The sequence below is a fragment of the Gnatocerus cornutus genome, chromosome 6, assembly GCF_029298725.1.
Source record: "Gnatocerus cornutus isolate USDA-ARS CGAHR chromosome 6, icGnaCorn1.1, whole genome shotgun sequence".
NCBI classification, from domain to species: Eukaryota; Metazoa; Arthropoda; class Insecta; order Coleoptera; family Tenebrionidae; genus Gnatocerus; species Gnatocerus cornutus.
In genome coordinates, this window is record NC_142238.1 from 9,676,263 (window position 1) to 9,702,552 (window position 26,290).

Below are 26,290 nucleotides of genomic sequence, written 5' to 3' on the forward strand. Positions count from 1 at the left end.
AAAGTCTGAGTAATTTTTATTGCGTTCTTTTATCAGTTTATTTATCGGAATTTTCTTTTATAAACTGGAAGAATTTATACAAAATTTAATTAAAAAAGTGAACCATATTTATTTTTTATTTAAGCGGGTTAAAAAAGACACCTCAAACCACTAAGTTTTTATTATAAACAGTGAGTATTGCTTCGAAGACTGAAAAATTTACATGTACTACATTGGTCTCGATGAACACTTTGACACTTGCTAAACGAAAAACATCATAAACATCTTTAAGAAGTTTCAATATACTCTAAAAATAGTAACACTATTCTTTGTACAAGAGAGCCGACTTGGTTGTTATTTTCACCAAACGTTTATACAGGGTGAACCAGAATAAAGTACAAAGCTTTTAACCACAACATTGCAGATTATGATTCTGCAAAAATAAATTCAAAATTATCTGTTATTCTTCGCTGTTTTTCAAAGATTACAAAAGCAGTTTAAATAAAAAACGCTTTAGACTCGTTGGGTTAATCAAACTAAAATTTTAATTAAAAATGCGTTACTTAATACTAACCTATTTTAACAATTAAGTGGCGCACGGCGATTTCTGCACAAAATCTTAAAGACTTTTTTTGTATTTTTTTATATTTTTTTTGTCAGAAACGGTAATGTTTTGGACTACAAATCCTAAGCCAAACTTGTTGTAAATCATTAACTTTTTTCAGCTTTGTATTTTGTTTGGTTTTACCCTTATAAACATCAGTGTCAGTATCAATCGATTTCCTTTGACTTAAGAGATAACTTGCGAAGAAAACCTTTTGTCTAAAAAAGTCTTAATTCTAATTTCCTATTAATTTTTCATTCGGAGAAGGTACCGTACAAAAACACTGGTTTTGAAAACATCAATTAAAATGACTATTCCATGCTTATAAGTTAACATCCAATCAGATTTGAGATCTACCATGGTATTATCGCGGCAAGCCTTAGCACGGTGCTGGTGTTGTCAACCATGGTTACATAAGCAAATTAATTTTTTGACGTTTAAAAATGAGTCGTTTTGCTAATAATTCCGCTGACGAAATTATTATTATTATTACTACTGTATGCATGGAATAGTCGTGCAAAATACAATTCGTAGGATGAATATTCTGTGATAATTTAGACTTTTATTAGCAAACTCAATTTATGTTGCTCTTAGAAAATACCACTCGTTGCTACGCAACTCGTGGTATTTTCATAGCAACATAAATTTCGTTTAGCTAATAAATCGTCTAAATTATCACGAATATTCACCTACTCATGGTATTACTATTGATAATATTATTATGTAATCAAGATATGCTAGTTTCGTGTTTTTTCATTCCACCTTTACTAACTTTACAAACTTTTAAAATGTTTACTAAAATAAATAAAAATAATTTGTTAGTTTGAGAAAAACACATATACAAGAAATCGCTTATTACTTCTTCTCAAACTAAACATTTTCTCTTTGGCACACATCGTTCGTAATCACAGTTAAAACAAATCTACAGCTGCCTACATCAGTATTGGTCAATATTACAAAATGGGATTGTCAGGTAACTCAATGATAATCTTCTTCACTTGGCAATTATCAGCTTCGCAACAGTCTCGCTCTGTGATTTTCGGCAAAGCGCAAGAATTGATCGTAGGTGTGTACGTTTCCATGAGAGCTTTTGGATTGAGCAACACCTTCAACAACTCATTTCCTGTCTGACAAGCAGAAGTTTTCGTTTGCGTTGGTAAACTTTCCCTGTTACTTTCTTTCCAACTGTTGCTAGAACTTTTATCTGATACAGCAGACGCTACTCTGGAACCAATATGGCATCGAATAGTTTTACTCGTCGTAAACAATGCACGGTTGTTTCTTTCCGGTTTGACAAGAATTATGTACAATTTTGGTACAAAAAGAAACACCCAGATAACCATGGCACTAAGCGTTACACACATACAAAGAGTGATAACTTTTGAATCGCTTCCAAAATAGATGGGAACAAACGCGATCCAGATCACACAAGTTGTGTACATAGCAAAACCGATGAACTTAGCTTCGTTGAAATTCTCAGGAACGTTCCTGGTTTTGATCGCGTAAAGAGTACAGAGAATAATAAGAAAAAAGTCGAAAGCTAAAGGAACTACGATTGCTTCAGGAGTCGTGTTACACTCCAAAAGTGTGCGTTTGTTAGAAAAAACTTTTGCAACGTGAGGAAATTGATAGTGTAACATCCATCCCGAGATGCAGAACTCGATGGCCACAAGACAGCATGTTATAACGACTTGAGCTGTGGCAGACATGAACAGTGGTTTTCGCGTAGGGAAGCGTTTTTTGCTTCCCGCGAGAATCCGCGCAATTCTGTTCGTCTTCGTTAACAGCGCCGCGTAGATCATCGCAAAACTTAATCCTGGAAGAACTCGACTTAGAGCACATGATATCACCGATGGTTTTGCCAGAATCGCAAATATACTCCCATGAGACACACTCATCCCAGCTAAAATTATATAACACAACTCCTTTGTGGAAGACTTCACAACTGGCGTGTTGTTATATTTCATAAACACGAGAAATGCAAACGAGGTGCTAACAAATCCTAAAGAGGCGAATATCATTGCCACGATAGCCTGGGTGTCCCACCACTGCATGTGCTCAATGGGTAATTGAATACACGCTGCAAATTCCAAGTTAAAATTGAAAGTGTTTCAAAGAGTTTGCTTACAAAGTTTTAATTCGTCAGGAACGTATCCTTCTCGACAACGATGGCAGCTTTCTCCATCTTCATGGAGAATCTCCCCACTCGGACAAGGAACGCATACCCAGCAGCAACGCTTGTCCTTTCCACCCTGTTGGACGTTCTAAAAGAGGATTGAATATCAATTTTTCGGACGGTTGATATGTTACTGAAACACGCTTGGCTTGCGAATGCCACGATAAACAGGCTCTTAAAATTTTAGATAAGCTGGTTCAAGTCAGCACAAATGGTAGAGCGACAAGAACGGACTAGAAACTACAATCTCAACGTTTTCAACGCGAGAAACGACACGGAAAACTAAGTATGACTTGAAATCCAACGGTTTGTTTGATTTTAATCGACAATACAATTTCACGGAAAATTCATTGGACACTTTCAGGTTTCGACACTTTTATCCTTAGTTTGTTTGCATTTCCTTGGAGCCATCGATTTGATATAAATCGCAATTGTATTCAATTTTCTCGGACTAAATCGACTGCACTTTCAATTAAAACATCAATTATTTTAGTCGATGAAATTTTAAACATGCGTTTTAGATTTCAGGAAAGTGTAACTTAAAGTTGAAAAGTTTAGTCCAAAAGTCTAGTGTATTAAACGTCGAGATCCAAGGAAACTGCAACTAAATATTTACCGTAAAAAACGATGGAAAATATTTTTTTAACATTTTCACAAAGTAAAAAGTTCAATCTAAAAATAGTTGTGGTTGAAATTTATTGCAAGCGATCAAAACTATGCACTTTACACCCTGACTTGAAGAATTGGTTTAAGTTTTTTGTTTCCTTTTTCAAACACCGTAAAGTCCACGATAAAAGTAAACAAGAAAATAAAGATACAAAATAAAATCTGTGATATTTATCTTCATGCTACGATTTGGTTTCCGCTTGTTAAATTCAAACCGATACATACTTTGTAGTGTCCTTTCGGGCATTCCTCGGCGCATACCGATTTAACGGTGGTCGATTTTCCAAACTGCACCGGTCTAGACACATTCCATTGCAAACTTCTGTTGTTCCAATTCCCTACTTGTACATAATCAAACGTTCCATTCTTCAGCTTTTGATAATTCATGATGTCATAGCGACCTGGGGGATCCCCGTTCTCATCAAATTCTATTATCTCGTTTTCGTACTCGAAGGAAACGTTCATCAAATAACTCTGAAAAATCAAATATTTCAGTGTGTCTTCGTTAATTCGTAAGAATCTGACGCGAAAAGAGATCGACGAGAAGCTTTTAGGTTTCTTCGATAAAAGCTCGGATTGAGGTGTTTATTCCGTTTCACTCTCAACTCATAAATCGGAATAAATCGAATTTCGCCGGGAAAAATTCGATAAGATAGTTTGAGGAAAGTGTTTGTTTTATTTTTTGGCAATTTAGTTCGTTGAAAAGTTAGAGCGTTTTTGTAAAATTTTGCAAAAAGATAAACCAGGTAAGCGAGTTATTTTAGTTTCGTATGATGTGGTTCCCCTAGAGAACATAAAGTCAAAACTAAATAATAAATAAAAAAAAATAAATAAAAGAAAGTAAGGTACATAAGAGTCTCTCGAATACACGGAAAAACGAACAAAACGTCTCGCTTTCAAGTTGCCCAATAAAAATATTTGTTAAAAATTTCTTTCAGGTTTAACAATTTTTTCAGCACATACAAATTACTGAATTTTACATTCAAAAGAATTGTTTTGTCGCTCAAAAATGTCATGGCCAGGAACGCAACTTTAATTCATTATATTCATTTCACTTACTTGTTAATAAAACTGGTTTCAGGTAAACAAAGCAGCGTAAATATTTTTCCGAAAAATCTAACAACGGCAGTTGCACCATTACCGATAAAACACAGCTCATTTTTTACTTGTTTATTCACCGTGAAGCGTCCACTTTTAATCTTTTCCAATGTTTATACAAACCTTGAACAGCGATCCATTGAAAGGTAGAAGCTTTTCACACGTTCCTGTTGAGCCATATCCGCACTTGTCCTGCTGCATGTCGTGCAAGGCATGAGCTAAACTGTATATCGCCTTAATAACGAAGCTGAGTTTGGAGTCCTGCCGATATTTGTCCAGCAAACTCTCTTCACCTGGAAAATATGATTATACTAAAGATGAACACACTCAAAGAAGGACTGTCCTAATTTTTCAAGAACACTTTCGCGCTTAATTAAACCGATTACTTTATAGTGAAAACTTTGGATCAGAAGACACAACTGTTAATTGTAGCTTTGAATGCAGGAAAGTGTCAGCTGAAATTAACAAGAACAAAACTTGTGATTAATTAAATAACCTTCAACTTCTTAAAGTGTGTACTAGTTTGATGGAAAAGCTTGAATACATTAAAAGTTGTTGTAAAACTTGTCGGGAAAATATATTAAGTGTACAGGATTTGATTGCTGGTGTGCAACAAATTATTAGTTGAAGAGCGTCTTTTAAATTCGTTGTTAAGCACGCTTGGTATCCTGGAAAATTGTTTTTGCGTAAACAATGTTACATGTACCTGATTGAAGATGATTTATCTACTACTTTTAATATTTTTGTCGTACTTGCGCCGGTTTTTATACATAATCAATGAAGTAATTTTTTATCACTGTTGAGAGAAAATTTTACGTACTTTTATAATTAATAATAATTTAGTTAATCAGTGATGTCAAAGCTGACGCTAATCAAGATGATATTGTTATATGTATATTATTGTGTTCAAGGTTTCTTAAAAATAAATGTACTTTTACATAATTTAATGAATGCGGCGACTCTTTTGAAAATCTGCATTTGGTAATTATTTTGCAGGTTAATTGTTTAAATTAAATGTAATTTGATAAACATGACTGCACAACAAATTCATGGGGCATAGACAATAGATTACTAAAATCGCAGACAATAGATTGGCAATATGATAAAAAACGAAATGTAGTTTTCAAGTACAGCTTTGTTCAAATTAGATTAAAAACTATGGATGAGTTAGTTTTTTGATAAATAAAACGATGAAAACAAAACAAAACATTTCGCATCTTTGTATCTGTATATTAAAGTACATTAAAAATTTATCTTTTTATCTGTTTTAATTTCTGTGATAAGAAACTTTATACATACATTTTCAAACTATCCGCAGTTTTAAACGCTTCTAATTCAGTTATTTATTGACGTACGTAAAAAATTAGCATTATTTTGGATTCTGCGTATAATTTTGTGTAAAATAAGCACCAATAACTTAACTTTGCTTTGATTCTTATCTGTAAAAAAGCGAAGCAAACGATGGTAAAAACCAAATTTTTTCTATGTCATAGTTCCGCAAATATTAAGCTTCAAAAGTTACTTTAATTTTAAGGTTGAAACTGAAAATACACCATTCGCAACTTTAAACACTTCTAATTTGGTTAATTCTTGATGTACGTAAAAAATTCATACAGTTTTGGATTCTGCATGGAATTCTGCGTAAAATGAGACTTGATCGGAGATATGTAAAACCGAACTTTTAGCACAAATGTTCGAAAAAAACTGTGAGAAAAACCCATGGTTCTACCTGATGTTCAAGCTATATACCAAGAGCACCGTAAATTTCGGAGCTTCAAAATTTTTGCTGTTTCTTGAATACCTCGAATTTTAATCGCTTCTTATTCGGTTATTTGGAGAGAAACTAATTATTATTCTTTGAACTTAGAATAGAAATAAAAAAAATACAATTTTTAAAGTGTATCTATCTATTCACTCAGACTTTTAACTCATTTAAAATTAATGGTGTCCAAAGATCAAGAATTTTTACTTAGAAATGGATTGCTTTTAACACGTTTTTAATTTAAAAGAAAAAAAAGCGCATCTTCGTTCTTAAGAAAAGCAAGCAGGGGCTGACGTTGATTAATAGAAGTGGTATATAAATCATGAAATACGCATTACGTATGATTTTTAATTATTATGAAGAACATCAGTTTTTGTCCTTGATTGCAATATTAATCTTTTTTTTTTAATTAATTGAGGTTTGGCGTTAAAACCCTCAAATATCCAATCTACTTAGGTACTCTTTAGACATTCAAGTAACTTAAATATTTACAAAATGCCCCCCCCCCCCCCGTATTGAATTTCACTCAATTTATTGCAACATCATAGTAGATTATTCCAAATATTAACTATCAAACATAATTGTGATAAATTATGGGGACCACCTTGCTATCGATTAATCAATCATCTTTGGCTTTAGAATTGGTGTCTGCTAGTCAAACTGCATTCAATTACTACTTCCTTAGAGACATATTTTGTGATTATGATTACCATCCGCTTGTCGAACACTTTTCCCAGTGCTTCCATTATTTGTCTTTGTCGGAGGCCTTTGCAAGTAGTTATAGTGTCGTTTCACGAACATAATGTTATCGCATCCTGTTTTGTTTACATAGCCAACAAATGCTATTGTTCCATTTGATTTTTGGTGGGAATTTCCAAATTGAACTACTTCACTTAATGAAGCTTTTAGTCATGCTCTTAATTAAGATATTAATTAAAGTATTTCTTGTATACATTTCAAATAATAGAGCTTTGTCTTCTGGTTATAAATGCGATGAATAAAACCAAACATTTATTCACCAGATAACAAACTGAGCTAGTTTCAATAACAGGAAAAGCTTACGAGTTAGCCGCTGGGTATGTAGGCCCATTTAGTTTCCCACAAAGAACACTTTTTTCTAAAGAAACCAGTTTAAATTTTAACGAGAGAAATTTGGATTAAGGTCGCGAACCTAGAAATATCTGTGGAAGTGTATTTCTAATCTGATAACAAACCGAGTAGAATCTAATTTTACTGACGTACAATCAATATGAAAAGAAGAAGACTGATAAATTTTGAAACAGATAAATGGACACGTTGGTAGATTCCCAGATTGGTTTATTTTTGGGCAACAGTGTGCGGGAGGAAAATTGATATTCTGCATAGTGTACAAATATGTATTTAGGTTGGGAAGGCAGAAATGAGGGTCTATAATATAATATTAAATCAAACACTACACGTGAAGTCTATTGGAAAATACAAGAAACACAGCCTTATTCAATATTAAATTAAAAATCAACAATACGAGCTTTTCATGCCGTGCGCGCTTATTTATATTGATTAGATAATTAAGTAATAGGAGTGAACTCACACCCCGCACTTAAATAAATTAAGTTTATGTAATAAGAGTTTTGATGAATGTTCTTTCCGGACACGTATTATAAAATGTTTTAGCTGGTTTATTTCAGTTCACATCATAAAAATCCCAGTTATTTCTGTAAATGGAATAGTTGGGTAAATGAATCCTTTGGTTTAAGTTCATTCAGGCATAGCGTTCAAGTCCGTAGAGTTATTGATTCTACTACTTAGTTCATACGTTTGGAGTAACTGTTGCTTCTCGGCAATTTGTATTTTGTTGTCTACAAATTTTAATTCATATTTTTTCGTTTTTTGGTAAAAAGTAATTCTCGGCGTAATGCTCGAGGATATCCTGTTTTATTAACCGCAAAAAAGAGCCAAAAAAAATTTAAAGCTTTTTTTTTTCATTTTCCATGTATCTAAGTATAAAACTAAAAATCTTTAAAAAGTGCATTTCTTGTGATTATGTCTTAAATTGCATTTTGTTTTATTGTGACTAAGGTACATACTTCAAAATAGTGCTTTAAATTATTGCGCTTTGTTGTTTTCAATATTTATATCTAAATAAAAAAGAGAATAACTTTCACTAAAAGTCACTTTGAATTATGTATTAAGAGAACTCATTTACCTTGACCTTGCGCATCCACCATTATTGAGCTTCGGCAAATAATAACAATTAATTATAATTTGAATACAAATTATAAAAAATAAACTGCTAATAAACCACGAAACTTTGCTTTTTACTAATGACATATTTTTGTTAAGCTGGAGGAAAACTTTGCACCAGTCCAGCGTATAAATTTAATTTTGGCAGAATTAGCATAATGGTGTTTTTACCAGACCTTTAATCCCTAAACAAATAAAATAGCAAACAATGTCCATAACGAAGGAAACACTAATTATTCAAAAATACGAGATCAAATTCACCCCTGCAAAAACTGCTTTTAGTGATTCTAATTATAAATTATGCAATTTGATAGCCACAACCTGGACTAATCTATTGTAAGCCCAAATCATATTTTGCATAGAACAACACGCCATTCTCACTCATCTTTGTACAGGCCTGTTCCATTTTAGGCTGCACAAATATTGAAACATTCCTATTTACTGAATTTAAAAATAACTCGCGCGGAAGAGCAAGAATAAAGCGGAGATTATTTCAAAGAATTGAATTTAAAGTAATGGGATTAAACTCCGAAAGTTAACAAAACGGAATTAGCCGGACTGAACGTCGAAGTAGTTTTTTAACGGAAAACCAATTTTATTCGCCTCTTATATACGCGGTGTGGTGTAATTAGCTGAACGAATATTTTTTGTGATGCAAACTACACTGCAATTTACGCTGTGGTTCTGTAACTAAACTTCCTGTTCCTCTCTTATCAAACGTTCTCAACAACGATTTTCTACATCGATGGTGACACAGCTTACCACTGCAAAGCTTTCTCGAGTCCGTCTTGTTGACAGTGGAGCTTTGTGCGTCGAGTGTCGTGGTGGGAGTTGTTTCTGGTTGTCCACTCAACGAACACGAAAAGCGTGACTCCCAGAATTCTTTAAACCATGGATTTCGGGAGCTATTGTGCGGCTTTAGAGACCAGTAGTATTCGTCGAAAGATTTGACATGGGGTGAATGGATTCTTATAGATAGACCACCCCAAGCTTCTTCTTCGAAGTCGCGCGTCACATCACCTCTATCAGCCCAACCATCACTGCAAAAATAAATCATTTTCGGATAGGGTTATCAATATATTGCATCAAAAACTGAGGATCACAGGAACCATAAAAAGTTTACGGAGAAAAATAAAATCCATGAGTTTTAGGGGGTTTGAATAGACTGGAATAATCCGCGTTTTATGAGGTTGATTATAAATTTTATTGTTAAAACGCTGTTGCGACCAACGACCGTTTCTTAATGTGCGCAAGAACTGGAAAACAAAACATAAATGTTTATGTTGAATATTGTGAAGGATTTATTAATATTACTAATCTGCCTATAATAAATTTAGGTTGATAACTGATGCATATTTTATTAAGAAAACTGTTTAGATTTATTTTTTTAATACATACCTATTTTGAGTTAACAACACTGCTATAAAACTTTAATGTTTTGCCAGCGAGAGTAGTGCAAAGTAAAAATAATAATTTTCGCCATAATTACATTAATTAAGTACGCAAAAAATTTAATATTTTTGGCCACGTAATGTAGTCCGCAATACGAATTATGTAAATTTACATAATAAGTTTGCTATTTGGATTACACCCATAATGACAATGATTTATCACTAGAATGGTATGGTCAAATAAGTTTAAACTAATTTGACAAATTTTCATACGCCGCAGATCTATGAGGACGTGTATCATTTTTAAATTTTGATTTAAGAACAGAATAAATTTTCGTTAATTTAGCACAAGATAAGGTGGAATGGAAAAAGTAGATAAGAACTTCAAAACATTTATCACAATTTTTGTACTGCTTGTACCTGTTTAGATTGAGCACTTTACACACTTTTTCTAGTTTCTACTCCACCTTTTAATGGTTTCACTAAAGCAACAACATTTGAGATGCCTCCGTATTTATTTATTGTCTGTTTTCTCTAGGGACGAGTTGAAACAAGATAAAACATTCTTAGCCACTTCCTAAATTAACAACACTAAAAGATCCATTATTTTGGAGCTAAATCGAACGGACACGATTATTACATTGAAAAATGTGGCAATTCTGATATTTCCATAATATAAACTCGTGAAAAGTGATACAAAACATCAGTTTTATACGCAGAAACGGCTCCACTGTAAGAGACCTAAACGTTACGTTCTATTACTATGTTCGGTGATTATGAGACAGTTCATTCGTTTTTATTTTTTGGAATTTGAAATGAAATTTGGCTAAACGGAAACCGGTTGCTACAAAACGATTATTACATTTTTTGTTCTGAAAGTTAAAAAAATAATTAACGATGCAAAGCGCTGTCGTACAAAAGGAAAACTTTAAAGAGTCGTTTAACAGTTAAATGAATATTTACATATTTTGTTAGCCCGAAGTTGAACTGCTTTCAGTACGTTTTGTGTAGAAAAAGGGATCAATGTGATTAGTAGAATTTTCAATTCCCTGGTATCATCATTTTCACAACCGGTACGTTATAATTACCTGCAGAACAGCCTTTTGTGCCATTATATTCGACACAATGGCTACATTAGTTGACCTAATTCATCTCTTAATTCGATAATAAATAGTCAAAGAAATTTCCTCCAAAGAGTAGCAATCCGTTAAACACTAATAAATGAATCTTTGTCCTGACATTCCATCAAATATAATTTTTCCATTTGAAAAGGCAGCACTTGCGCTTGAAGTTTTGATAAATTTACGTCACGACGACGTCACTACTTGCTTCAATATTGACTCTTAAATATGAAATGAACTCAATATCACGTGACGGAAGCGAAAGTTTATTTTTCCACAACGCGGCTTCAACAAAAATATCATTGATTTGAATGCAAATTAGCTGATCATTTTTCAAGTCCATTCAAACAAGCTAAATTACATGGAATAGGGGTGTAATTTAATATGTGCGGATAACATTAACCTATAGGGTGGAAACGTGCTGAACATATAAAACGAAGAGTGTGAGAATGTTATAAATTCGGAAACGTTCTTGACTCGTGCTAACTGCCACAATAAATTCTCATCACACGTGATACTATTTGAAGTTCCGGACTCACATCTGCATTAAAAAACGGTTTTTATTAGAAAAGTGCCTGAAGAAACCTCTGCAACAAGTTCAAGAGATTCATATTGGTGGTAATAAATAAATCGATGCGTTTGTTTGAATATGTTGGATCAAAATTCTGTCGGTCTCCAGAGTGTTTGCTCGCTCGGATTGTAAAAGATATTTGGTAAAGAGATCCAAGACAAATTATTGTTTGGAAACCTTAGAACAAGGTGTTTTATTGTGCTTGTTTATTTCTGAAAACCAACATTGAAATTGCTGCATTTGTCTGCTGTCTAGCTTTAATCAAGTTTTGTTATCAAATCAGTGAAATCGTGTCCCAGGGCTATTTTTGATGGTATACATATAGAATTTGTCAATTTTACCAAAAGCAATAATGATAAAAAAAACAGTTCTCTTTAACTAATAAAACAATACTTCGTTTAATTTCAGTATTTGCATGAATTAGAATTAGACGTTCGCTCATACTTATTAATGCAGATGTTAAGAACAGCACACCGCTGTATTTACATTCAGTTAAGGCACAAGCTCTAGTAAAACGCTTTGATGAATTCCCATAGTATGAATTCTCATCTGACTCCCTGCATATTGTTGATGTAATCTATTGCTGTCATGTTACCATCAATGAGTTTAATGAAGCGTACGAACTCAGTTTAGCTGTTGTAACTAAGGGTTATCCCAGCGGTTCCACACCGTATTTATAACAGAAATGTTACAGTTTGTGACATAAATCATGAGATTCACTTTACACGCAGAAAAACGATGCACAAGTTGTTTTGATGGAAAAAATTTTAATCGCTCTGTAAGCTAAAACTTTATTTTCAGCGAGTTTGGAAAGTTGTTGAGATTTAACTTGAAATAAATGTTCTATAATAAAACATAAAATAAAACGACTGATATGACAAATTTCTTATATTATAGTTTAACACATAAAAATGGTGGATGCGCCAGGACAACCTGAATATGTCCACGTAGCATTATTCCATTTTAACGAATTTAAAGTCGTTGCGTCTGGTTTTTTATTCACAGATCGATATAATTTATTTAAACATGTAAATGAAGTTAGTACACTTCATTAAAGCCGAAATAATTATTAACATAACTCCAATCACCATAATTTTCACTTTCAAAATTAAGAAAAGTTTCTGTAGTAAACTTGCCCACTGAAATATTTAATTTCATTTCCTCGAATTGCTTTTTTCATCAAAATGATTTATAGCACTTGATGTGCTCCACAGTTCACATCCTTAATCGCTTTAATTCCCATTGCACTGCGTGTGTCACATCTATGTAAATTTACGAGCTGATGCAAAAACTTTCACGACGTAATTAAAAAGTCTGCCCCAAAGCGCCGAAAAGAAATTGAAGGAAAATAAGTCTATTGTAACCAAACTTTTTTCTTGAGCGTCGAATTGTTGTTTTCCACTGTACAATTTGTCAAATTAGTGAAAAAAGGTGGAAGAACTAAATTTCCAGTCAATAAAGACGGAAAACAAGTCGAGGAATAATAAAATGTGATCAAAGTAGAAATATAAATGTGTTTATTTACACGTTAACTGTTTAAATGTTAGTACCAAAGCAGCTTTGAGCTTTGCATGATCACATTTATGATGTTTTGCTGTAACAAACTTTGTTTTACGAGTAATTTGTGTGAAACTGTTTGGCCCAGTAGGAATGGTTAAGCTTATTACTGTACAGCTTATCGACTATTTTAATTAATTACTGCGATAAAACTATGCATTTTCGGAGGTTAGGAAATTCTTACATCCTGAAGTCTCAGTGATAACAGCTCGCACACCGGATATCCTGTCAAATAAGTTAGAACCGATGGTAATGAATAGTTGATTACTAATTACCTCAAGCAGGCAGCCTATTGATTACTGTTTAAACAATAATATTTAATTAACGACAAGAACATTCTGATTTTTCGATGAATCTTAATTAGAAAGAAGATTTACGGAGACAACCGAGGTGAAAAAAAACTTTTTTCAAACTGGATAAGTTTGTCTGGAGAAAAAACTGACAAAGGGATTATCTATTAATGCATCTAATTTCCTTTGAATTATATCCATTGTGAACGCGTCTATATGTGCTAACAGTTAGATGATGAATTTTTAAGAAACTCTGCAACTACGCTACGCTAATATTTGAAACATGAAGTGAAATTATTAATTGTTTCTCTTATGAAATTTTGTATTTGCTTGTAGGAAGACAGAAATTAAATTTATGTGAACACTGAGATACTTCTTGGATGAGTTTACGACTTCGATTTTATAGTCTGTAATAGCATAACTCTTTAAAATTAGGAAAAACACAGTTAAAAGATGCTTAGGAGAAATTGAATGGTGCATTAATTAATAATTGTTTTGGCATGATAATGTTTGCACCGAGTTGTTTCTGTTCTGTTGCACTACACTTCAAGTGAAGTCGCTTGTAAAATTTTTACAACATGCAAAAGCAAAGTCGAAAGCATATGCTGAAGCTTTCAACTAGATACAGATTAAAAACAAATCTTTTACTGTATTGTGATTTTAAATAGCTGTAGTTTTAAAGTATCTGGGAAAGATTTCTATAACATATATTTCTACAACATTTTTCTTTTTGGCCGAACTTCCTATATTGAACCAAAACAAAACAGGCAAAAATAAGAGTCAAATTAAAATTACCTACACTTCTTGTATTTCTTAAAAAAAAATAAAAATTAGAGTAATTGCTGGTAAAATAGTTCAAATAATTTCAATTATTTGTTTTTTTAAAAGGAATCGGTGAGTAAGTTTATTAAAAAAAAGTCCTGATATAAGTTGCTCCACTAATTTGTTATTTCTAATAGTTCATAATTTAACATGAACTAAATCTCAGCACAGCGCACGAGTAAGAATACGCCACATCCGACTTTTAACCGTCTACATTGATATAACAGGAATATTCGTGGAGAACAACGGAAATAAAAAACTAATGAAATTTTACGCAAGATTACATTCTCATTAACTTGATAATTAAATATCTTTTAACTAGAAAACTTTTCACACTAAAATTTGATCTAAAGAATTTTTTATTAACTTAACGTTACTATACATTTTGTTTCAGACTAAAAAGAAGTTAAAAGAAAGTTTTGTGTAACTATAATTATTAGTGGTTTTAGCTTCATTGAAAACTGTGTGTAAATTATTTAATATTAATTCAATGCGGCACTGTCTGCAGGAACTTGCTCCACATGTAAATATTTGTTTTATAAAATCAGTTTAATCTTTAGACAAAAGTAGAAACATAACATCTGAATTAAATTCTTTTCGAAAACATATCCAGCAAAACCTTTAATGTAGAGGTCATTGGTAAACTTTATATAATCTTGTGAAGTCACTTGCTTTGATCATAAAATTCCGACTCAGTCTACTTGTGTTAATGAATCTTTATAGCCTCATACATAAACATACAGACATACGAAGAGTTTGTGGATTGCTTTGTACAAAAGCTTTACTCACCTTCCAATGAATAAAAAATGATTGGTCATGTTCAGTCTCCTTGTGGCCTTCAGAAGTCCTCTTACAGTAAGTCCTTCGCAGAAACATACCACAACAAACGCTTTGGGATCTTGCTTCAAGTTCAAAATGACTTTATCGAAACTGTCGTTGGGAGCATTGCTTAAAACTGAATCTTCTCTCGCTATGCAAACATCCGCTTCTTCTGCCAATTCCCGGAAAGCTTGAATTCCAGACTGACCATAATTTTCTGACAATGAAGACGCTTAATTACCAATTATGCAACACCTGTTACGTCATGAAAAATATTAATTACTTCGGGTCGGTTTATGCAACTGACACCGACAGAAGTTGATGATCAATTGATGCAGCGCAAACACGTCTGAAAGTTGTCTAATTAATCAGAACTTGTTCGTCGATAATGACGGAAGTTGACCTAAATATCCACTTATTACCATTTAGAATAAAATAAAAATTTACTGACGGTTTGTAATCTAAGACAAAAGCGGTGGCTGCTCGGCTTTGATCGAATTTAATTCCATTGTTGTTAATGAAAATGCGTTATGAACCGGAAAATAATTAAGTTAAGGAAATCTTGCAAAAATTGTATTTAAAGGAAAAAGTTGGTCGCTTTGTTATTGTGGGGAAATGACTATGCCTAAAGCAGCCACGGACGTTTATCTGAAATATCTACTTTGAAGGATTAGTATGGAAAAGCTTTTAAGTTGTACAACGAGTTTTACTTTTCGGCTCTCTTTTGATGAAGCTTTAAACTGATTAATATCACGCAAATTGTAACAAGTTTTAATCAAATGAAGTAAAGCAAGAAAAAGACTGCGAACAATGTAATTAATAAAAATACCTACAATATAAAACGTTCAAGAATAATACCACTTCACATAGTATTGATTTAAGTGCAGCTTCAGCAAACTTCTTAACTTGATCAAGTTATTAATTCAATTATCCCACAACACCATCACAGTTTTTTTGCTTAATTATCCTCTAGTGTAACAGAAACTTGCACATTAAAGCATACGTGCAAGCATCACCTATGAATTTTAATGAATTAAAATTTGAGAATCTTCTTCGGGGTTATGTTCCACAATGGTAACAGTTGGTTAGAAGGATTTTATCCTACCACAACCGTTTGCACTTCATCCTGGATTAAATTTAGTTATAATTTGAATATCTTGTGAGCAGGTGTAATCTAGCATGGCTAATTAAGTAGAGTTTACCAAGTTTTAGCATAATTTTGTTGACTTACGATATGTCCCTTCTATGAAATTGCATATGGCTGTGTCACGTTAATCACGCTAAAAATGCAAATGAACTTGTCGGATTAGCGTCTAATAAACTCACGCGTATTTTTATGGAAAGACCAATCTCTTCCGCGCCGCAAGAAGAGCGAATTTACAACAATACCTTTAGAAACTGAAAAGTGATATTTGTTCTCTAGAAGATACGCTGCTGATGAAGCTATTGTGAGTGGTTACAAGCACAAAAAGGCGGTGTAGATTTTTCGTTGCGTTAAAATGTTTCCGCTCGAAAATAATTTTCCACACTTGCTATGATTTTAATTTTGTTCTTAGACAAGGCTTATGAATTGTGCAAACTAGCTGCTATTAATTCAAAATGCAAAACTAATAAATTTTTGTATTAATTTGCGAACGCATTTTCATGAAGTTTATTACTAGTTAGCTAGACTTAATAAATTACAAAGTTTTCAGTATAATTTTTTGGTTTGGTAGTTAACCTGTTAACATTATGAATATATTTCCGAGCATAATTTGTAGTGCAATAAAGTTCGTCTCTAAAGCAAACAAATTTTGTTACGCAAGAATTATCAAAAAATGTTTTAACGATATTTATGGCCCATCAGAATATTGTATGTGTATATAACTCGGTTACTTGGACTTTAATCTAGATACTGAAAAATATTGGATAAAGTTAATCCAGTTAAATCAGCTTGCAATCTGAAAGTGGTACAGTGTAATTTCAATTTTAATTCTGTAAATTACGTTATTTTTTAAGAGTTTTTAGGAGTAACAATTATCAATTATTACAAACAATGATTATTGTTTAATTTTTAATTTTTTTTAACTTAATTGTTTACAAAAAAATTGAAATCGCTTAAAGAAAATGCGACCTGACAGAGTACGTTTCTGGCATGCGAGTTAAATGTGCAAATAATTAATTTACTAAACAACAGTAGCTTAATTTGATTTACAATAAATTTATCCAATTCATTCCAGTTACACATGATAAGTACTACATATTTTAAAACAAATAAATTAAAAGTCAATTTAATTAAATTTAGCCCATAGTATCATAATTTGCAACCCTAAATTCTCTACACAATGCTAATCTGAGAGTCAAACCGTGCAATACATATCCAAATCTCCTTTATGAGCAAAGCTTGCGGTTTGAATTAAAGCTGAATTTACATTGTTTGAACAATAACTGAAATTTAACATGGCTTTGACAAATTGAAAACTAATAATGAAAATGGAGGCAAATTTTACCTTCTTTACTGTCGATAAGAACTCACCGTCAGTATTGACAGCTGAAACGTACGTCCATCCATAATATCTCACGATGTCCAATATAACTTGTGCTTGATAATAATCCGATGGTACCACTCTCAAAAAATAATTAAATCGGCTTTTATCCGATAAATCCCTCGACGTGGTAGAATATCCAACCTGCGGCATGTGGAACAACTGCAAAAGATTCTGTACTTGCAGAGCGACAGAACTTGATCCTGGTCCCACAACCCCAATAAGCGGTCCCCGTTGTCCTACATCTGTCAGCTGCCCCCCTGTGAAATTGTGACACGAGTCCAAATAGGAAGAAACGGGAGTAATAGCATCGCGTATAAGCTCGATGCTCTGTTGTAATGCAACCGGAGCGTACCAACACTCGTCCCGTATTTCAACCCCCAAAGTAAGATTCGGGAGCAAGTTTGGATCTTTATTAATTCTGTCTAATGTCTGGAACGTGACTTCTACCCTTTGAATGCCGTAGAGCTCTCGAATCTCGCCGCATTTGATGTCGAGGCTGGCAACGGGTCGTTTCTTCGATGACGGTTGGTGGTGCAACGGGAATAAGGCACCGATTATAAAGTCGCCGTTCAGAAACGCAGAAATACGTTTGTCTTGGTTAGCAGTTGGGGAGGAGGGTTCAAATAGCTGGATTACGAAAACGATAAGGACGACGGCTTGTGGGAGCGAAGGTGGCATCGTGGTTTCGGCGCCGAAAGGGGAGGAAGATCTGCGTCATTTTTGATAGGTTCTGAAATGTAAAATACACGAAATTACACTGTAATTTAGACGGATTTTAACTAGCTTTAAGGGTCCTTGTTAAGATGTGGAACTAATCGTGGATTGTTTGCAGAGATGAGCTTTTTATTACAATGAGCTGCGCTAGAATTGGGAAAAGATATATCATTCTTTTTCTATGACTGTAACTTGTCTCTGATTCAAGTCAAAAAAAAAAAAATAGAGCTCGATAAATTACACTGTCTAACACGATTTTCGTGCCATTGAATGTTTTGCGCAAAAGAATGCTTTTGTGACCAGAATATTTGATAGTATTTAGTGCTTTTTCAGAAAAATACAGTTTATGATGAAATACCTGTACAAGGTAAAAATGAACGAAATATAAAGCTGAAACGGGATAATATCTAGTTTACAATGAGTTTGAAGTGCTGGTCAAGTTTTGCGATCCAAAACGTTACCATTTTCGAGAAAAAATGTTGAAAGTTTTGTGCGATCAATGAATTTGTGGAGTAAATTTATTTCAATGCAATTTCAGCAAAAATTACCCAAAAGTTGAAAAAAACGCTGCTAAACAAATTTAAAGAAATTAATTACTTGTAACGTCCTGTTTTGAAATGTGTTTGGTTTAAAACACGTTAAAAAGTACGATAAAAGCGAGCACAATAATAATAATAAACGTTTTTGAGAAACTGTTGTTAAATTCGGTGTCATAGACGTCGAATGCTAAAACGTCTTGCTTTTTTTTGCAGATTTATAATTTACATAATTAGTTGATCCTGTGATTACGAACTTTATACAACTTTGCAAAGAGCACATTAAAAACAACACCACAAAAAATTCAGTTTGAATAATTATTTTTTACAATTTCATGTATTGAAATATTTGTATATTTGGTATGCACAAAAGATGTTGTTCAATTCGTCATCCCTATCTGCTGGTGTCATCACCTATAAAATTTTATGCGCTATAAGAACTGACTATGACACATTTCTTCCACTTTAGTGCTCAAAGCTGAAGATAATATTTTTATGAAATTGTTTGCTTTTCAGTGTGAGCAGAAGGATCAACCGCTGGCGTATTTAGTTTAGTTTAAATTTAGAAAAAAAAATATGAAAAATCGTTTTTTAATACCAGATGTTTGTTTTAAATTTTCTTTTTTCATTATTTTAAAAACTAATAAAAAAATCAAATTAATAAGTGAGTTTGGTTCTCTTGAAGGAAGGATAAGAAATCCCTCACATTTAGACTTCATCGCCTCTGCAATGTCTAAATAACAAAATACTTTGTGATCAAGTGCAAAATGTGCACGTCTGTAGTTGATGTGTAATAGTAATTAATAAATAAAGTTTTCTTCTAGAATTCACACAAAACTAATGTGCTTCTAAAATTGGTGGATGCGCCGGGAGAAGCTGTTAAACTTACAGTAAATAATATTAAAAAGCTCTCCACCAGTACTTGTAACTAAACATACATCCTAAAACTAAATAACTGGTAACATTAGATAGCACGCAACTTATCCCCGCAGCATGCAATCTCTCTTTTCATGAATTTTATTTAAATTATTATTAAAGCTTGAATTACTCATGTTCAACTAAAAGTTACAAAAAAATCTACAATAGAAAATTACACAAAGCAAAATTTGGCTCAAAGCATGTTCTATAAAAAATTACACCCGCATATGTTCGTTAGCAAAATAAAGAAAGAAACACGTAGAAATGTGTCTGGAGAAATTTTTGTAGTTATAAAATAGAAATACTAGTCTGGCGAGCAATTAAATAAACTTTAAAGTGATTTCAAAAGGTGGTAAAGTTTCGTCTTTTTAATTTTACAAATGTCTCTACCAAGTGGGTCTGATTTATTCGGCATAAAAATAAATTTATAATGCATTACAAGTTATATTCAACGTTGTTTTAGTGCCCTCTTTTCCCATGTCATCTAATACATTTTGCATATTTCCATTAGCTAATTTAATCTCACGACGCCTATAAATAAATATCTTAGCTGAGGCATCTGCATTTCCTTGGGAAATTCTCTAAATCGACACAATGTGTCATGGCTCTCTCATCAAAACACCATTACACGCATCATCTTATATTCAAATAATATCAAACCATTTTAGTCTGGAACAAATTTGTATAAAAACTGTTACAAATTGAAATTGTAATTTGACTTTATTTGCCCTATCATTTCGGCGCACATTTCCCCCGCTTTCAGAAATTTAATCGTTCTGATGTCAATGAAACATCACAACACAATATGTTAGCTCTAATAATCTCCATTGTTACTTTTTATGGTTTTAAACCGAGAGCAAATATTTCATTACATGCAAAAGTTGTAATAAAAAGCCCAAATGAATGTCAAATTTATAAATTATGCAACAGCACCGCTCGAGAATTTATGCCGGCATGTTTAAGCCTTTAAGAAGCGCGCGTTTAGAGACCCTAAAAAAATTAGAAATCTTTTGATCCCGTATGCAAATAATGATCTCGGATCGACTTTAACGCGATTGAATTTGGAAGAGGAACTCTTGAAAGGTTTGTGTGTTTTAAGAATCACAACTTTTCCGGTTAATCTTGAATAAAGGTCCGGCGCCCGGAAGTGGGGCGTTGAAATTTTCTGATTTTTCTTTGAGTAATTTTACACCATACTGATCAGGTAAAAGTGATTCCTTTGTGCGCCTTTTTCAGCTCCGTTTTAAAATTATAACCCATTTGTCTCAGAATCAAGACCTTAGATCTGCGTTACATCTTTATTTAATTCGGACGATTGCTTTTTACACTGCAGCTACTACTTTTCTGTCGAAATACAGACTCTAGAGAAATCAAAAGGTTTGCTGATTTGGAAGAAGGAAAATAACTTGTCGACGGGTTGGTAGGGTTTTGTAAAATAAATATGTTCGGAAATAAAATCAGATAGTTGATAGATGATAATTGCAATGTTCAGAAAATTTTAACACACGGTATACGCACCACTAAATAACTAATTAAACTGAGGTAAAACACAGTACATGTGGTGCCTGTGAAAATCTGTTTTCCAACTTATTATAAGATGAACTATGAAAATTTAATTTCCCTTAATTCGGCCATTTCATCGCATATTCTAGGTACTGTGTGAATTATGTACAACATAATATCATTTAAAGTACAGAAAATGTTTGCAATCTAAACAGATTTAATCTGCGTCAAAACACTTTTTCATTTAGTAAATACAATGCCTCACTTCGCGTAGTTTCCATTCATTGCTGTTTCGAATTGCCCCTATTTGTTTTTATCTCTCGCGACAAATTCACAATGTAAGTTCCAACTCTAAAAACATTGTAACGAATTGAAAACAAAATTTACAAGCCTTTGTATTTGTTACGAACGGAAAGCTTTTTCTATTTTCCGTACTCAATAGCCTGCAGGAAAATATAAACTTGTTCTGTCGAGATTATTTATTGTCCACGCAGAAAAAATCCCTATTTTATTTTAAACATGGAAGAAATTGCTGTATTTGGGCGACAGCAATGAAACAAATTGTCGCAATTTTCCAGCTTGAGGACCCAGTCTTGAAAAATTTAACATTCCTGTGGTGCATCAGAAAAGCTGTAGGTATATCTTTAGATCCGGAACAATGGGGACGTAATTATTGCGTGCTACCGCTTTGTAACAAGCAAAGATTTATTATGACAGCCCTCTTCTAGTTAGTGTTACTAGTAATTTAATATCAGAAAGTGTTTGCTAAATGTTCTAACTTGGGTGTAACTGACGCGGTATTAAATTAGCCAACAAAAATTAGGGTAATGTGAAGTTGAATCCCTTTTGACTTATAAATTTATGAAAAAGTAATGCTTTAGTGGTGTAGTGCAGAGTTTAGTGTAAACTTCTTCAATAATGAAGTTAGTTACACGTGCACCGAAAAGATAAAATTTATGACACGTGAAATTTTAAATCCTTTCGTTTTTAAGAAGCGAAATTAATCCTAAATTTAACTTGGCGTTTTTAAGTTAGTCAGTTAAAACTTCTAATTATGTAATTATTTATATATAACTGTGGGTGGTACAAACTCTAAAAGATCGTATTTTACTCAGTGAACACATGTTTTTATGGAAAAAATCGATGTAAGCTTAATTTACATTTCGCGTATTACGAAGCAGTCCCACTGAGAGAACATAAACTCAAAAAGTTGTTAGTGGATGTATATACATGCATAAATGTATGAACAGTAATGGTACCTAGTTTTAATTAGAGATGTTGATCATTTCAAAGTAATTTCGAGGGTCTCGTTTTTTAATGATCAACAGGGTTCTTGTGACAGTAAACCAGTCACCCGAATCAAAATACAATTTTTATTGGAAACTAAGCTTGTCTGAGCAAATTCGTTCATTTTTTCGGTGTTTTCTGATTCAGATCTTCAACTTTCGTATTCACTGTTTGTATTTCCGCTAATTTATCACCAATTTATTATAAGCTGAAATTAATCAGCATAAATAAAAGATAGCTTTTCTGGTGTAGCGAGCGAAATATTCGCCTAAACAAAATATTTCCCTTTGAACTTACTTAGTCTTTATACCTTCCTAAAACGAGAATGCGGGTTGAGCGTGAGCAATTAAATCTGTTTAGAGAGAAACTTCTTTAACATTATCTGTAATCTGCGAAGTTGACGTTTTTTCATAAAACTTGCAATAATCTTGACGATTTTAAAGTGAAGTGTCAGCTCTTACATTTTTGATAGAGTTGTCGAACTTTTGACAGTTTTCTGCAACAAGCACGTAATAAATTTCTCAGTATCCGTGACGCTGGATGAACGTAATTAGACACAAATTGTTAATAATGTTGCAAAATCAACAATTCACATTTTTCATTGTTATCAATAAATTATGTAGATAATAACGAGAGATCACTCCTAAATAAGCCCTTTTGGAATAAACATCACACCCACATCGGTAAATTTAAAAAAGATAAGGCAACAAAATCTTGCAGAATTCGGTAATTTTCCTAATTGCTATGCCCGCCATCGCATCGCCCGAAAAATGCAACCAATTAAGACTTGGGTTTTTGCGCTTATCTTGTACTTTTTCCTGTTAACACTCGTAATCAAATTTGATGCGAAAACATTCCGTGTTGAAGTATCCTTGATGTCACTTGACAAAATTTAATATTTTATGCAAACGATTTATATTGAGATTATTGAGATTATAGGGAACACAAAAGTGGAAGAATCAAATTCGAATCGAGAACGATATTTGAGTGAAATTGTCTACTCACAACACGGAATATTATTCGACGGATAGGTAAGATTTACATTTGAGTTTTTACATTATTCACCGGATTTTGAGGGCTGTTCAAATATAAAACTTTGACTTAGACAACGATCAGAAAAAATTACACTGATTTTTACGGATTGACAAGTAATTTTCTAATAAATTGTCTGTGGAAATTATGAATGTATCGTCCAAGTTTATTAACTTGCTATTTCTGTAAGCAAAACCAAAATGAACTCCAAAGAAGAATAGAATAGAGTAAAATTGTAAGAGTTTTTTGTAAAGCAACTTTTTATTGAAACTTTTGCTTTGTCGGAACGGTTTAGTGTTAAATCTAATGGAGAAAGGCGATATTTTACACTTTGATCTAGATGCTTTCATTCGTACTCGGTTCATTAAAAACTGCCAAAGTTGTTCAAGATTTCTAACAATTTTTAGATTCTTAATAATAATAAGATTAAATTTAAGAAATGCCCAGTGGCAAAAATTATCTAAACTAATGACAACTGATTTGATACTAATTTAACCTTCAACGCTCAAAATTGTATTTATCTCAAATGATTACATTTTTTTGGGTCATTATTTTGTAAAAAAGTGTACAACTTTTCAATTTAATAAAATAACATCAGTTTCAGACGACTCAATAAGTAATTAATGTTTCTAAATGTTCATGACAGTCCGTGCAATCCAACTTCCTACAGTTCAATAATGTAAAAGCAACTTCTATGTTAATTGACATTTCTAGAAGACATAAGAGTATGACAAACAAAATACAAGTTTAATGATGTAGTTTCACTCTTTTGTTTTCTCCGTATTTATTCTCATTTATCCTTTAGTGTAATACTCGCTCCTAGCTTGAACTTTAAAAATAATTGCCGCTGACTTAACCCAGGAATTTATCTTTTTTCTTCTCAAAAACAGTGAATTCATATTTAGAGGAAGAACTCACTCGGAGATAATGACCGTACGAAAAACAGCGATTTGTGACTCAGATTCTTTCTTTACCAGATAAATCTCTTGAATAATATCAGTTTAAAAATGTGCGGCGATTACAGCGCGACTTTCGAACAAAACAGAGAAGACAAAATGCAGAAAGCGTTCACGTGTTTATCTTATTTCTTTAAAACCCGGCTATTGTTTGCTTCGTGCCATATTGCAGACGTTAATCTTAATTTCCGCAATAATCCTCGCCACTTTTAATTCACGTCTATAAAAGCATGGTGTTGTCTTCTTTTTAAACTTTGACCATTGTGCTTCGTGAACTCATTTCGAAGTAGGAAATTTATTTTTAAGATTTGCATAGTAATAGCATGGGGACTCTTTTTCATATCAAGAAAAAACATAACATAGACAATAAAATTAGGTAAGTTTTAAAATGAAACGATGAGAACAATTCGAGGAGGCGAAATAACTCCATTACCATAAAATTATAACGCAAATTGGCGAAATTCAACAAGTGCTAATGAATTATTTCCGCATTTCCATGTAAATGTTATTCCGGGAAGTTCCTAATTTTTTAATATTTACAGCGAGCAACAAATTCAAAGCATTCTCTCAAATCAAATTGCAAAAGTTGCCGTTGCAGACATTGCTTTCTTCTTCGTATTCTCTTGTTTCTAGAAATGCGTGCATTTATATTAAAAGAAAACACTAATTTATTACAGTAAGAAATCACTTAAACCGTGATTAATTGCAAGGACAGAATAATTTGAAAATGTAAATTTATTGGAGTTCTGTCAACTAGAGTGAAAAATGAAATAATGTAATTTAATTTAAAGTTTGATAAATTAACACATTTGTCCACAATGTGCACATAATATAATATGCACTCGACCATACATATCACATAACAGAATTACTAACGCTTCAAAGAAAGAACTAAAACTTGCTTTTTTATTTTCATTTAGTGGACCGGTGATGATATTATAATTAGCTTTAAGAAATAGAAAAAGCATGTATTATTGAACTTACATTTTCGAACTCATGAAACCACGAGGTCCGAGCTTTTGGTAAGTTCTTTCACTATCATTCGCCAGCGTCGCTTGTGAAACTGATGTTAAAACGACGCGCGAATTTGCAAGACGCTAATACGTGCGCCGACGCTAACATGTGTCCGATAACGCGTGACAAATTATGCAACATTCTTCTTGGACAATACTGAAAGGGCAACAGAACAAGAAATATGTTCTTTCTTCCCAACACAATCAACAAGTTCGGTGTGTTAATAGAAAAACTTTTGCAAAGCTCGCTTTGGCGGGACCATTGAAGTAGTGGCTGTGTAAGATTAGAATAGAACACGTGCATGATTCTATAGAAACTTGAAGAAAAGTTTTTCAAAATTGAGATATGGTTCGGTGGCGCACGTAAAGGGAAATTCATAAATTTAAATATCTCATAAATAAATCGAAAACTAATCTATAATACAGACTCAGGTATTTTGATAGAATGGCTTGTGTTCACATTTTTATAAATGTTTAAAAGTTAAAAATGTACAATGGGTGCAAATGCAAAACTTATAACGTATGCATGTTTTAAAAAAAGCCATAAAGCACACCTGACACTAGACATTTTGTACAATTTTCGCTCACCGGGTAAATCGGCTTTTAATAGAACATGAATTTTAAATAAACGAGAATTTTAGGTGTGATCCTGTTTTATTTTTTTCTGCTGTATTTGACTTTCACTAGTCTGTGGCTGCAGTTTATAGTAGACTCAGTTGCACCC

General features: G+C 32.8%; 1 protein-coding gene across 1 annotated transcript; it reads right to left on the reverse strand.

Annotated features, from left to right (window-relative positions):
- Nucleotides 1-145: 145 nt before the first annotated feature.
- Nucleotides 146-25,612, reverse strand: LOC148172713 (metabotropic glutamate receptor 5-like). Its single transcript, XM_088039418.1, has 8 exons — nt 25,538-25,612; nt 17,595-18,337; nt 15,050-15,296; nt 9,271-9,548; nt 4,647-4,816; nt 3,651-3,899; nt 2,712-2,847; nt 146-2,663 (listed from the first exon to the last, which is right to left on the reverse strand). The coding sequence occupies exons 2-8, from the start codon at nt 18,283-18,285 to the stop codon at nt 1,537-1,539; spliced, it is 2,898 nt and encodes a 965-aa protein (XP_087895544.1). The 5' UTR covers nt 18,286-18,337; nt 25,538-25,612; the 3' UTR covers nt 146-1,536.
- Nucleotides 25,613-26,290: the final 678 nt, after the last annotated feature.